The 13,535-nt window shown below is 41.5% G+C and overlaps 1 protein-coding gene across 4 annotated transcripts in view; it reads right to left on the reverse strand.

Moving 5' to 3' along the window:
* Nucleotides 1–5,608: 5,608 nt before the first annotated feature.
* Nucleotides 5,609–13,535, reverse strand: part of ZPLD1 (zona pellucida like domain containing 1) — a 57,125-nt gene continuing 49,198 nt past the window's right edge. For all 4 annotated transcript variants that reach the window (XM_019523698.1, XM_019523696.1, XM_019523697.1 and 1 more), the window contains 2 exons: nt 8,695–8,724; nt 5,609–7,532 (listed from right to left, as the gene is read on the reverse strand). In XM_019523698.1, coding sequence (XP_019379243.1) covers nt 7,357–7,532; nt 8,695–8,724 — 206 coding nt within the window. In that variant the 3' untranslated portion in view covers nt 5,609–7,356. The remainder of the gene's footprint in view (nt 7,533–8,694; nt 8,725–13,535) is intronic.

Genomic DNA, 13,535 nt, shown 5'->3' on the forward strand with positions numbered 1-13,535 from the left:
GTACCTTGTCATGCATCCACAGATGCATTTCAAGCAGGTCAAGAGGTGATCCTCCCCCTCTATGAGGCACTGGTCAGGCCGCAGTTGGAGTACTGCGTCCAGTTCTGGGCGCCGCACTTCAAGAGGGATGTGGACAGCATGGAGAGGGTCCAGAGGAGGGCCACTCGAATGATCAAGGGACTGCAGGGCAGGCCCTATGAGGACAGGCTACGGGACCTGAACCTGTTCAGCCTCCACAAGAGAAGGTTGAGGGGGGATCTTGTGGCCTGTTATAAACTAGTCAGGGGAGATCAGCAGGCACTGGGGGAGTCACTGTTCCCCCGAGCACTGCCAGGGGTGACCAGGAATAACGGTCACAAGCTGGCAGAGGGTAGGTTTAGGTTGGACATCAGGAGGCGATATTTCACAGTCAGGGCAGCTAGGGTCTGGAACCAACTTCCAAGAGAGGTGGTGCAGGCTCCTACCCTGGGGGGTTTTAAGAGGAGGTTAGATGAACACCTTGCTGGGGTCATTTGACCCCAGTACTCTTTCCTCTATCTCCTGCCATGGCAGGGGGTCGGACTAGATGATCTGCTCAGGTCCCTTCCGACCCTAGAAACTATGAAACTATGAAACAAGCTGTCTTTACATAGGTTCTGGACTGAGGTGCGGGGTTTTAATTAGAGAGACCCTTGGAGCTGCTCTAATTAAAGAGCCCCCAGTGTCTCGTTATTCAGCATCCCACTCTTTGAAATGGCAGTTTGATGAGCTGCCATTTTGAAATGTAGGGATGCTGAATACACGACACCAAGACTGCTGGAGAGTTCTAATTAGATGAACCTGCTCTGACACATTCTAGTTAGAACACATTGGAGCAGGTGTCAGGCACTTGTATAAGTGCCCATAGGTGCTAAAATCACTAAGTGCAAAAAGACACTAGGTTCAGATATCACTCTCCTGCTATCTCAAAAAAGCAGGTATCATTCTGAATTTTGCAACTTGAATTCATTTTCTATTAGTTCACATTTTAAGTAGACTACCATTGATTTAATTAAATTTGAATGGACCATGACATGTATTATACCTGGCCTCACTTTGGTGAATGCAGTTCACCAAATCAGCCCCCTGCAAAATGAAGCAAATTTCTCTTTGGTTCCCCATTGTAGAGAAAACTTCTGTTAGTCCCTCGGAGCAGGACTGTGCAAACAGATGTTCCTTCCTGCTAAGAACAATAAACTCCACTAAATGTGTACAAGAACAGCACGTTGGTTTTGAATTAAGAAACAAGGGATAAGAAAAAAATGCTCTTGTGTGCTGAGCAGTCACAGAAAACAGACATTGTTGCAGCCATACTAAACAGTAGGTTCACCAGGCAGCAGGCAGATTCTTAACAGTGGGAAGAAACTGTGCCATAAAATGTTACTGATAATGTCACAACTGAGTGATATATATCCTCTGTTCCCTGAAGATACCCACCAGCATTGGTCATCCTGAAAAAAAAATGGTTTTCACATGTTTTCAAAATATGAAAATCCAACAGATGCACTTGAAACCTGGCTTTTAGATATGAATAAAATTAGCCAAAGAAATGAGCAGAGATAGCACCAATCATCTTTGTGGATGGGTTTGTCTATAATCAAAGAACTGGTGGTTCGGTCCTTTTTCCAGTTTGCAAAACATTCCTGATTTTTATTAATGTATTTCTTGCCCATAAACAGGGCCAGTTTAGGCAAATCTGCAAAGTGTTTTAAATGAGTCCCCTTGCTATGATCTTCAATATCTGATCATCTCGCTCATCTCGCCTGAACCACATTCTGCTCTGCCAAGTCAGAGGCAACTGGTGTTTTTAGTCCCAGGGTAAAAGATAAGAAGAATTAGAAAATGGATCCACATCAGGACTGTTTGCTTGCAGAGGGGGTGAAGACAACCATGGTCTGAGGTATCACAGTAAACTAAAAGAAGAACCTATGAAATACCTAGCCCAATTAACACTAAAGAGGAGATGTATCCTAATTAACTTCAGAACAGTTTCCACACACTAATATTTTAAAGCTTGCCTTATGGCCAGAGATCTTCAGTGACAGCTGTAACTCTAGCAATCCTAGATCTACCCCTATTCCTAAGTCAGATTATTAGCATGAATAGTTCATAATTCAGAGTCAGAAGATGTTGACAGACAGTACAATAAAGTATTCACTATTCCTGGAATGGTGTTCCTAATTGTATGAATACAATTGCTTAAACTCATTCTGGAGTGTACAAGAATTAACTGCTGAGGGATAAAAATGTCAAAAGTTTCTGGAGTCACAGATATTTTCACAAATAACAACAATCATATGAACTCTGACTCCATGAATACCAAATAAGGTCAATTTATTCACCAATATTTGTGCTTGTTGAGTCCCAACAATCACTCTCTGCACTTACGGTATTTGAAAGATTCAAAAGTTGTTTCCAAGAAAGTGGCAGAAATGCAAACACTGATTTTCACGCTGCACTCAGAACTTGTCTTAGTTGATTGTTACATTCATTCCCTTTTTTCCCTTCAGATGAGGAGATGAGTAGTTTGAACTAGAGTTATCATCTAATCCTTTGAGCTTTCACAGGCAACCTCGTTGTGGAATATTTCTGGTGCCTTAAAGATACCAAACAGTAGTAGTAAGAAACTCTGCAGGCCAAATAAAGTTGAATACGTGATTTACTCCTGTTCTCCTTATCCAGGAACTATTTCCCTAAAATAAATTGGACACTGACCAAACTAATGCCAATGATTTACGTGATGTGTATCTTTCAAAATAAGGAATGAACAGCATTTATAACTCTTCACATCTTTTCTTAAATTCCTTTGGATCAAGACCTACCTTCTTGAAATCCCATTTGGTTTTCCTGCCTTCCACCAATCATTTGGCTCACTGACTTTATAGCACTTAAGTTCCCCATGCTTGTTAGCTCCTGTGGACCTGAGCTTCCAAGACAAATAAAATGTTCTTGTTTTTAATAACTGGAGTTACCTTGAGGGCTTAAGCAAACATTACATGCATCCTTAATACAAGCAATTTTATGAGTGCAGACACATTCTTCTACTATAGTATTTTCGCTTACAACCTAGCAGACCCTCCTCCTCAAATATATATTTAACCAGGTTGAGTTTCTATGGTTTCTATACCAAACACTGCAACATAAAGTGCCTCTACGTTTCACCTACATGACACAGTTGATATTGGAGTTATGGGTAACCTTTCTCCATAGTACACTGTTAATACCCCTTTCAAGCAAAGGGATAAGGATATTTTTCTTCAGTAACTACTCATCTCCATCAACACCTTGTGAAAGCTGCAGGACATAGTAGCTCAGGCAAATGCTGCATGGATCATATTTGCCTCCTCATCATGTAATGAATCCCATCTAAAGTAGAGTTTAAGGACACCACAATAAAAGAAAGGGGTGGATGCCAGAAGACAACGGGAATTATCATAGCTCAGTATGGTCCTCAAATGGCCCTAGTAGAGCTCCAAAAATTAACCATCCAGCCTATTCTGAGATCTGGGAAATCACCATCCTTGAGGATGCTATCATTTAAGATTTTTGGAATGACAACAACCTGCATAGAAATTCACTTTAGATTCTTATTATGTATCTATTGGTTTGCATTATTGTATGTTGTGCTGTGCACATCAGATGCACTTCATAGTTTCATAGCTTGTAGGGTCGGAAGGGATCCGAGCAGATCATCAAGTCTGACCCCCTGCCATGGGCAGGAAAGAGTACTGGGGTCAAATGACCCCAGCAAGGTAATTGTCTAGCCTTGTCTTAAAGACCCCCAAGGTAGGAGCTAGCACCACTTCGCTTGGAAGTTGGGTCCAGATCCTAGCTGCCCTGACAGTGATGTAGCACCTCCTGATGTTTAATCTGAATTTACCCTCTGCCAGCTTGTGATCGGTATTTCTAGTCACTCCTGGTAGTGCTCGGGGGAACAGGGCTTCCCCCAATGCCTGCTGGTCCCCTCTGACTAGTTTGTAACTTCATCAAAGGTTTGTTACTCTCACAGTACTGCAGTAATCAAGCACATATATTAAAGGCACTGTTTACATATGTTGCCTGTAGCCTTGGTTTGGGAAGATATAAACAACAAAACCTGAATTCATCAGACTTACCCTGTGAAAAGGGATGGTCTTCAGTAGAAAAAAAATCCCAAGGAAAGGGGTTATTATTGTATAGCACACAAGAGAATAATAGACATCCAATGGATGATCAATACATGACAGTCAGATTTTACATGGTTATAACTCACTTTTCATTGTGGATTCCCAAAGTGCTTTACCTGTGTGGCACAATAAATATTACCACATGTTATGGATGAAGAAAGTAAAGCATGAGGAGATCTCTTCCCTGTAACTGGAGTGGCAGTCTGAGTAAGAAGACTTAAATGTGACTGCCATTTTAGCATCCCATGCGTTTCTCCCACTGACTTGACTGGTGTGGGTTCCGTCTATACATCAGGATATACTCATTCACCTAAATAAGGGAATCATAAAAGTTTGCAGAGTCTAAGCAATTTTAAAAAATCCTTACTGGAAATATTAAAGACCCTATGTAAAAGAGTGTTTGCATGCAATTTAATTGTACTACAGTAGCACAACAACCAGGCTGCCAGGAGACGTAGTTAGTTTCTTGCTAAGTACTTTGGGTACAGAGAAAAGTGACAATTTTTGCCCAATTTGGCCACAGAAAGCAGTTTATAGCTGTGACCAAATACAAGTGCACAAATGCAGGCTTAAAAAATGGCCAGTCTGGTGAAAATCTGACCCCTCATTGCATAAGGTATCAGATAAATAAGTTTCAAAATGGTAGTGTCTTCTGTAACTTGTGTCTGCAGAGCTCCCAGCCTGTCGCTGTTTTCAGAACGGAGGGGTGGGGGAAGGAAGCAGAGAGAATTTAGTCTGGGTTGTTTCAGCCCCGCCTGTGCAGGTGTATTGGAGCCCCCTGAGGTGGGGGGCTCCAATTCATGCACCCCACACTTCAGCACCAGATGGGAAGCCTGAAGAATGAGTTCCCTTCGCTGGCTTTCCCCACTGCCCATTCTGAAAACAGGGAGCACTGGCAGAGAGCTGTGGCTGTTGCTGCAGGCTCCCAGCCCACAGCCAGATTCCCCTCCCCCTGGAACCAACCGAGAATTTCTGTCTGGTCTGGGGTAATGCTGTAACTCAGAATGCTTCGCAGAAATAGTTCTGAGTTGCAGCTGGGAGCTGCACTTCTGTCTGCACCCATAGTTTATTTGTATTTACAGCACTTCCTTTAGGCTACCCAAGACTATCCCCAGGTGGGTTCACAGCAGGATAGTAAAACTAGAAAACGTAACTAAAAGTGAAAAACTCAGATCTCAATTAACTTAGTTTACACCAAAGGGAAGCTTAAAATGCAACTTTGCTGCAGCCTAAAAGTACCCAGACAGGGAACATACAGTTGCTAAAAGAACATTCTTCAGTCAATCAGGCAATGGTTTATCAGCTTCGAATGGATGGAAGCTGAAGCTAGAAAATTCAAATAAAAAATAAGGCGGACATGTTAAGAGTTATGAAAAAAACCCATCACTGGAACAAATTAGGAAGGCTCAGACAAATGTTTCCTCTGATATTTTTTCAAATTATTTTATTAAACAATCAGGTTTTACATGTCATCAGAACTAACCCCTGAAGTGCAAAAATGTTTCTGAGGTATTAAGACTGGAGGAAAACATGCACAGAATCATTGTTAAAGATCCCACACTATCACAGGTTGGAAAGTTTGCAAACAACAGGCCTTTACACAGCATTTTCTGGATGAGATAAAAGTGATATCATATGCTTGTATTTGCATTTAGTCTTGATATTCACCAGGCCCTGATCATGAACCATTTGTGTCGTATCACAGAAAGCACAGACAGGATTAATACAGGAAAGTGATAAATAACAATGAGGTGTTTCTGGATCTGGACCAATATATACAGAATGCAGTAAGTGAAATTAAGAGGTTAACTGCTGGGCCTGTAACCAAAATCCCAACTGCCTAGCAATCAAGTTTAATACACACACTATATCTACCCTTGCCTCTCGTTATCAGTACCGCCAAGTTCTCTCAAGTCTAAGAGGCTGCACTGATGTACCTACATTCCTATTTGTAGACACCTGTTTAATTCACTTAATTCAATTGATCTGAGGTCTAGCAGATTAGCTGGAGCCAATTTGGGTTACATACTTTGCCTGTTGGTTTTTAAAAGTTTGTCTTTAAAGCAGAGAGGAAATCTACTGCATGAGGGAAACAAGCAAGTATAATTCTGTGGAGAGTGGCTAGTGAAAGGACAACCTTGTTTTGGACCTGTACAGTGTTGTGGCTGTGGCTGAATTGGTTCTACCACAGGATGACAGAAGTGGAAGTATCACTCATTAACTGCAGAATTTGGCCCTAAAGATGTTTTGGGCATAAAAAAATTATTACTTTTGTTTGCTTGATTGATTCTTTACTTTTCTTTTTCTTTAATAAAAAGAATACATTCTTTCTACTTTTACATGACCTTGAGAGCAGAATTTAACCCCAGGCGATATGAGCGGTGGCTAAACCTCACTAAGCCTGAGTGGAAAGTAAAGAACCAATTATACAGGCACAGCTCTCGTGGAAGCTATTATTCACGGGGAGAGCCTTTTGTTAAAGTAAACCCTACAGAATTGTGCCCTAGGACTGATCTGAATATGCAGCAATAAACAACTGAACACACACAAAAAAATATCAGGCCAAATTCTGCTCTGACTTACACTGTACAACCTCAATGGCTTCAAGGGACTTATAAGGGAGTGTGGTGTTCTGCCCATTGTGTCTTATGACCCCACTTCAAAATAAATGTGCTTAAGGACCACTTATTATTTAGAGTGTCTCCACAGTTCTTTTTAGTCCAGACAGAAAATTCTGAGCTACTATAAGTTGTTCAACAGGCCCGCAGAATAAAGTGGTGGCAAAATAAAGGAGTAGAAGTGTCCCTCAACATAGAAGGTACTTAAACATCAGTATTTCAGATTTGACAGGTTTGGTGTGTTTCCAGAAGATTTCATCTTCAAGAATGCTTAGCTTTAAAAGCCCATGTGGAAGCTGGACCCCTTAGTATACCCATGGACAAAGTGTTACAGCACTCAATCATAAACACACAATTGAGAATAAGCAGCTAGGATTTAAACCATCATCATTGCTTCTTGTGTCTATACAATAAAGTCTATAATGCTACACATAAGAATAGCTAATGCTCAGTATAGGCAGAATGTTGCCGTGGTAAATTTTTAATGGGAGTAGCCTTCATGGACAACAGAGGCAACCCCAAAAGAAAATAAAAGTGCAAATTCATTGTTGTTTTCAGTTGAAAACTGGGTTCCGTGTCCCATCCAAAACTGAGTTGCTGGGCCACTTCCTGTGGAGAAGGGTGAGGGAGCATACAAAAAGGAAAATGCTCATGACTCCTAGGATGACTATCCCTGAAATCAGTGCACTGGTGACCGAGTTCAGGTGGAAAGGCGGCCCATTTGGATGAACTGCAAGGGAACAAAAGTACACCGAAAAGTGATGTTAGAATCTCTGCAGGGCGCAGTGTCCTCTGCCTTCCTACTTCCTATCTATAGAAAAAAATACCATTTGGGGGCTATTGTGAAATGCCCAGTAAGTCTATTTAATATAGATAGGGTGGGTAGATGGTGCTTAGCTCCTTCGGTCTCCATTTTGGCGAGTGTAAGAAGCTAGAACAAGAAGCATCCGCAGGCAAGGCATACACACCATCATACTAATCAGAACTCAGTTCTCAGTTATGCAGGATGTCACCTGATGGGAATCTTGATGGATGCTACTTAACGTAACCTTGGCATTACATCCGAGCTGACAGTGGAGGAGACCCCCAATGTGCTTATGGGACTTCTCTGTATCCTGATGTGAAGTGGTGGAGGAAGGTTCAAGGGTTCCTTCTCAACAACCTTTGACATCAGAAGGGATCGGAGTGAGATTTTGCTGTAAATTATTCTCTAACTAATATTTACTGAGATCAGGAAAAGGACGGTACCAAAAGGACCAGAAGTGGAGCAAAGGTGCATCCTGTTACCCAAGAGGATATATGATTGGGGGACCACTTCCACCAATATCCCATATTTGCAAGCCACTTGTTTCCCTACCTGTTTTCCCAGGAGAAGCACTGAGCTCTGTCAGTGCCCAACCAGACTGTTCATGTGGTTCACTGGTTAAATCCAGGACAAAATACTAGGAAAGACAGAACCTGAAGGAAGGTTGCTTTATCTTTTTGAGCTGCAAAACTAAACTAGACTGTACCATAATTTCCATTTTGTTGTTCACCTCATCTTTTGCATGACGAGGTCTTACTGCTTAAGCCTCCAATATTGCTTCTGGCAATTGTACTGTTTTCTCACCCTCACATGCCATAGCAGCATAAAATAGGGTTGCAGCTGATTTTTATTTCAATTCCATAGCAGAGATTAGAATTTGCTAAGCTACTGGGGCTGGATACATGAACCACACAGAACATTCCAGATTTACCAATTGCTTTCTATATAACACATCAAGATTTTCTCATTTTGAATACGAAAAGCCGCATAACACATTCAGTTGAATCCAGATGGCTTATCTACTTGGTGCCGAAGCATACCTATAATAAACTTTCCTTTTGTATTTCTTGGGCTCTGATTAACTTACCAAGCTGTGAATTGTTGGTTGGTGTCTCATCTGTATAAAATATGAAAATATAAGTATTATATTTTACAGCACCTGCATCTGTATCTTCTCCCTCCCTACCCAAAAGCCAGGCCAGTGTACTTCTTGCTTATTTTTAAAACCTGCCCACTATGTTTGCAATGTCGGCTTGTCATTTTTAGTAAGCATTTTTAGTAGAATTGGAATAGAAATATTACTCATAAAAAGCCTTTTCATTTTTTAATGCAAGTGTACCGATATCACGTTACTGGTTATTCAGCTGCTGCACAAAAAGACTCTTAATTTAGGATCGACAGGTCTGAAAAATATTGCTAACTCTTTTTCTGACCTCTTTGATAAAAATGTGATTCAAAACATCAAGCTGCAAGCAAGAGCCCTTATCAGCAGGTATTGCACCTCTGTGATGGTGAAGGAATTTTAATCTTTGTTTTAATAAAGAAATGTACATCAGGGACAGCAAAAGCAGATAAAACTTCCTCCTCCACATATGCTTTTCTCTTGACAGTTGCATACTGGCATCATAAATAAGGTTGGGCTGTTTTTTTTTTCCCTGATTTTTACTCACTCACCATTGTCATTCCTGAAACTAAATTTCTTGGCAGTATTTGTTTTTGCTCTTCTTTGTGTAAGCTCCTATCACCACTCAATAGGTACATCTTTTCAAGGACTTGAATGTTTGTTAAGTAGGCCATGCATTAAATTCTATAGAAATTGCACCTTTCACAGGAAAGTAACCATCTTGTTCCCATACAGAGAAAAATGTCTATTTTCTCTAAAATGACTTATTTCAGATTAACAAACAAACACAATGCCTCTGAAAGCAGTGTTAAAAAAACTAGCTTAAAATACACAGCAGTAAGCTAGTCGCTAGCAACCGCAATCCTGTGTCTGACTAAATAATGGTATGCCCTCTCATGACTCTAATATCTGACAGCCCCTCACCCATTAATTAATTTTATTTTTACAGCCTCACAAACTAAACCCAGAGCTCTTGAGTCCCAATTCAGATCTTGGTCTACTAGACCTTATCTCTTGGACCTTAAAGCAAGGATGAATGAAAAGCAGTTTTCTGTATGCACATTACATCAACCTTTCAAGCCTCATTTCTCAAATGGTAGACAATTTAAAAAATGACCTTTTCCCTTTTATACTCCTTCAGGATTAATTTAGAATTCAGTGATGAGTTTCCAACAATTAATGTATTGATGAATTCAGTTGTTTCTTTGGCCATGTCATGTCATGACTAGCTGTTCAACTTATACAATATCCAAAGGCAAACGATAAATACTTTCTCCAGTACCCCCTGCTCTACACCCCCAACACACACTCCCTCTCAAAAGTGTTGAATATAATTGTTCAAATAAAAACAAACAAACATGGTCTCAGTTTTTTACCTTGACCGGATGAGCAATTCTGCTATAATTATGAGCTAAGGTAAATATCAAATTGTGTTTCTATAAGTACTTGGGCAAGCAACATAGAGGTTAGTTTTCCACAAATATTTTTCTGATGAATTGAATTGTCAAAGAAAAGACACACAAAGGGGCTATGAATCTAACTGATGCAACTGTCTTCACATGAAACTAGTATTTGCTGATTTTTTCCAACATTCTCCCAGTTATATCAAAAAAGTACAAGCACACAAACAATAATAATAATGCTCCCTAATTCTCCAGGGCTAGCTTATCTGGCATATATATATATACACATATGCGTGTGGCATACACACACGTGTGTGTGTATGTGTGTCTCTGTGTCTCCATTATCCAAATTATTCAATGCTAAATGCTGCAGAAATTTGTTACCATATGAGAGTAAATTCTGCTCTCAGTTTACTTTGTGTAACTCCAGATAAATGTTACTGATAACTTAGCACCACAGTGAGGGGAGGGATTTGGCCAGCAGGCCCAGGCACTGCCTTTGTAAGAAGGTACAAAAAAACCCCTCTACCACAGGAACAGTTGATCACACCACTGGAATCAGCATGGCAGCAGCCGGCACTGCCCTCTTGTGCATCATGACTGCCCTGGACACAGAACTGCCTCATGTATGCCCCTGGCTACTCAAGTTAAATGTTTTAATGTTTTTGGCTGAGCCAGTGGTGTGATCTACATTAAAATGAGTTCCTTGAAAAGAACAATAAATAATGTAACCAATTACCAGAGAAGATCGGAACTAGGTGAACAGAACCAAAGACCATATATGGATGTTCCCAGGATGCAGTCTACAGTCATGCAGCTTGCTTTCAGTGGTGTGACTGTAGATAGCATGCCAGCTATACAGAAGTTCAGTGGTGTCAGGAACCCAATCTAGGTAAGTCAGAGTGGGGGGAGGGTTAGTGGGTCAATGAGGGAGGGGAGGTCGGGGACATTCAGTGAGATTGGAGAGGCTGGGGAGAGTCTGGGGGGCGAGGCGTGGGAGGTGTAAAAGGCTGCAGGTTTGCAGCCTGGATCAATTAGGCAGCTAGTAACAAGCCCTTTGCCTAAGGGGCCTCAGCTATCTCAAGAAATCAGCCCATAATGAGGGGAAGTTGACTGGATAATTGGGAATAACAGGACAGGAAGAGGAAATGAGAGGAAGATGACCCTGGAGGGGGAAATGGTTACATGGAGAGAGAGAACTCCTCCAAAGAAGAAGAAAGGTTACCGGGTGAGAACTAACCCATGCTTTTTGGGGGAGGGGGGCATCATTTGAGATTGTTCTATATTTTCTGCTGAGCTCTGTTCTACAGATTAACCCAGGGCTTTAAAACCTTGTGTTGTGGGGCACAGAAAAAGACTGTGTTGCTGGGTCCAGGCCAAAGACACTTATTTTGGGTTGCTTATACCGTTGGCTGATCCTTGTGGAACAAAAGAACTCAGGACATTGAAAACCTGTGTTGTGCTCCCAGAAAAAGACTGTGTTGCTGGGACCAGATTTTAGGAGAGGGGGAAAGGGTTTGGAGACTAATTTGAGCCTGGACTGAGCTACAGAGGGGGTGGCAGGATTTTTTTTTTGGGGGGGGGGCGGGGTTGGTGGCACCCAGGGGAAAGCTTGGCAGGATCGGAGGGGTTGGTCTGTCTGAAGGGGGAATTGTCCATTCAGGGGTGAAGGGATTGGTGGGATAAAGACAGTCTTTTCAGGGTGTGGGGAGAAGGGAAGAAAAAGTGCAGCTCCAGGGCTGGGATACCAGCTGGGCTTTCCCAGCCCTGGGGCTGTGTTGCAAATGTGTACGCACATTCCCAGCACCTGATCAACACTTGGGCAGCTCACTTCAAGCCACATGACTGTAAATCAAATCCTGCATGTATAAACATTTGCCAATGCTAGGAGTTGGGCCAGGAAACCTATCTAAGGAGGCTGGGGTGAGTGCAGGAAGTGGGGAGTTAGTAGATCAGAGACGGGGATGGTGAGATCCTGGGGACAAAGGGCTGGTAGGTTTGTGCTGTACACATTCAGGTTAGATTGGCACAGGTTAAAATTATCCACTTAGTTCACCTCCTAAGTGAACTGAAGTCAGATTTAGAACTAAATGGGGTGACCATTTTTTGCCCAGTCAGTCCTTCCTAAAACGTTTGTATTGCTTGGCACTTAAATCAACCCAACCCCATATTAGGTCAATCTCAGTGCAAGAGCCGCATGTTAGTCAACCCAGGTAGACTGGGCAGCCATTTTTTGCCCAATCTAACCTCCCAAATTTGTGTATAGTTTGGCACTCAGATCAATATAAACCTATTGACCTACATTAGTTTAGTGTAATGTCTGCATAGACCCAAAGTCTCTATACTTGGTAGAAAACAAAATCATATTTGGAATTCAGGTACGTGCATAAGCCATATTGATTAGTTAATCACAATGATCATCTATGTTTAGCTTCATATGATTGGATCATGTTATGCATGATAGGAAAGAAAGTAAAATGTGTAAAATACCTCATTTACGTAAAAAACTTTGAAAGTAATGTATTCCTCCATTAATCCTCACTGACAGAAGTCTGACAGTGATTAAAGGCTCTTCCAGTGACAAACTTATGCTTTGTGTTTTCAAATTTAAGGACAAGAGGTTGTGCTGACTGCAACAAATGCAGTCTCTTATGTTCTCTGGAAGGTGGAGTTTTCCCCAAAATATTTTATCTTTATTATGCTACCATCGCTAGTCACAAAGTCAGTGCTTTTCAGAGATTGCAGGACATATACAATACTTTCAAATTCTTGGAATGAGAATCAACAGCAGTGGGATTTCATGCTGGATTTACCCCTATGTGCACAAAAGCAGAGCTTGGCCCACCAACACTAAACTGAAAATGCCTATTTAGAGACAAAGACAGAGAAAATGTATATTACTAGGTTATGCACAGTAAATAACATTAAAATGGAGGTAAAGGATGAAAGAAAGAAAAATTGGTGAATTTTAGCTTCTAAACAATATTTTCCATGTTTGTGCCTTTTTCCATCTTGATGTCTGCTTCTAAGGAAATGGAAAAGCATGAATTCTACTTGGTTACATGAACACAACTTCCATGATCTCCCATGAAGGCTGCATCCCTGTAACAGAGAATTCAGCTCAACTGAGTTTAAATTTTTATATGGGTCTCAAACACAAGCACATAACGTACTCTCATTAAACTACAAATCATTTTACCATGATTTTTAAATTTGTGCACTATGTAGTAGTGGAACACATCACGGGCCACTGCCAGTACTCCAATCCCACCAGACAAGCCACTGCTGGACCAGACCCGAAGGGGGACCACCTGAACCGCCCCCCCTACCCCTCCCCCTCCCCCCTCGCGCCAGACAGACCTTCACTCCACTCCACTCCAAGAGGATTCTTCGACCATGGAT

Source organism: Gavialis gangeticus, unplaced genomic scaffold (genome assembly GCF_001723915.1).
Source record: "Gavialis gangeticus isolate Ggan-Ray unplaced genomic scaffold, GavGan_comp1, whole genome shotgun sequence".
Classification (NCBI taxonomy): domain Eukaryota; kingdom Metazoa; phylum Chordata; order Crocodylia; family Gavialidae; genus Gavialis; species Gavialis gangeticus.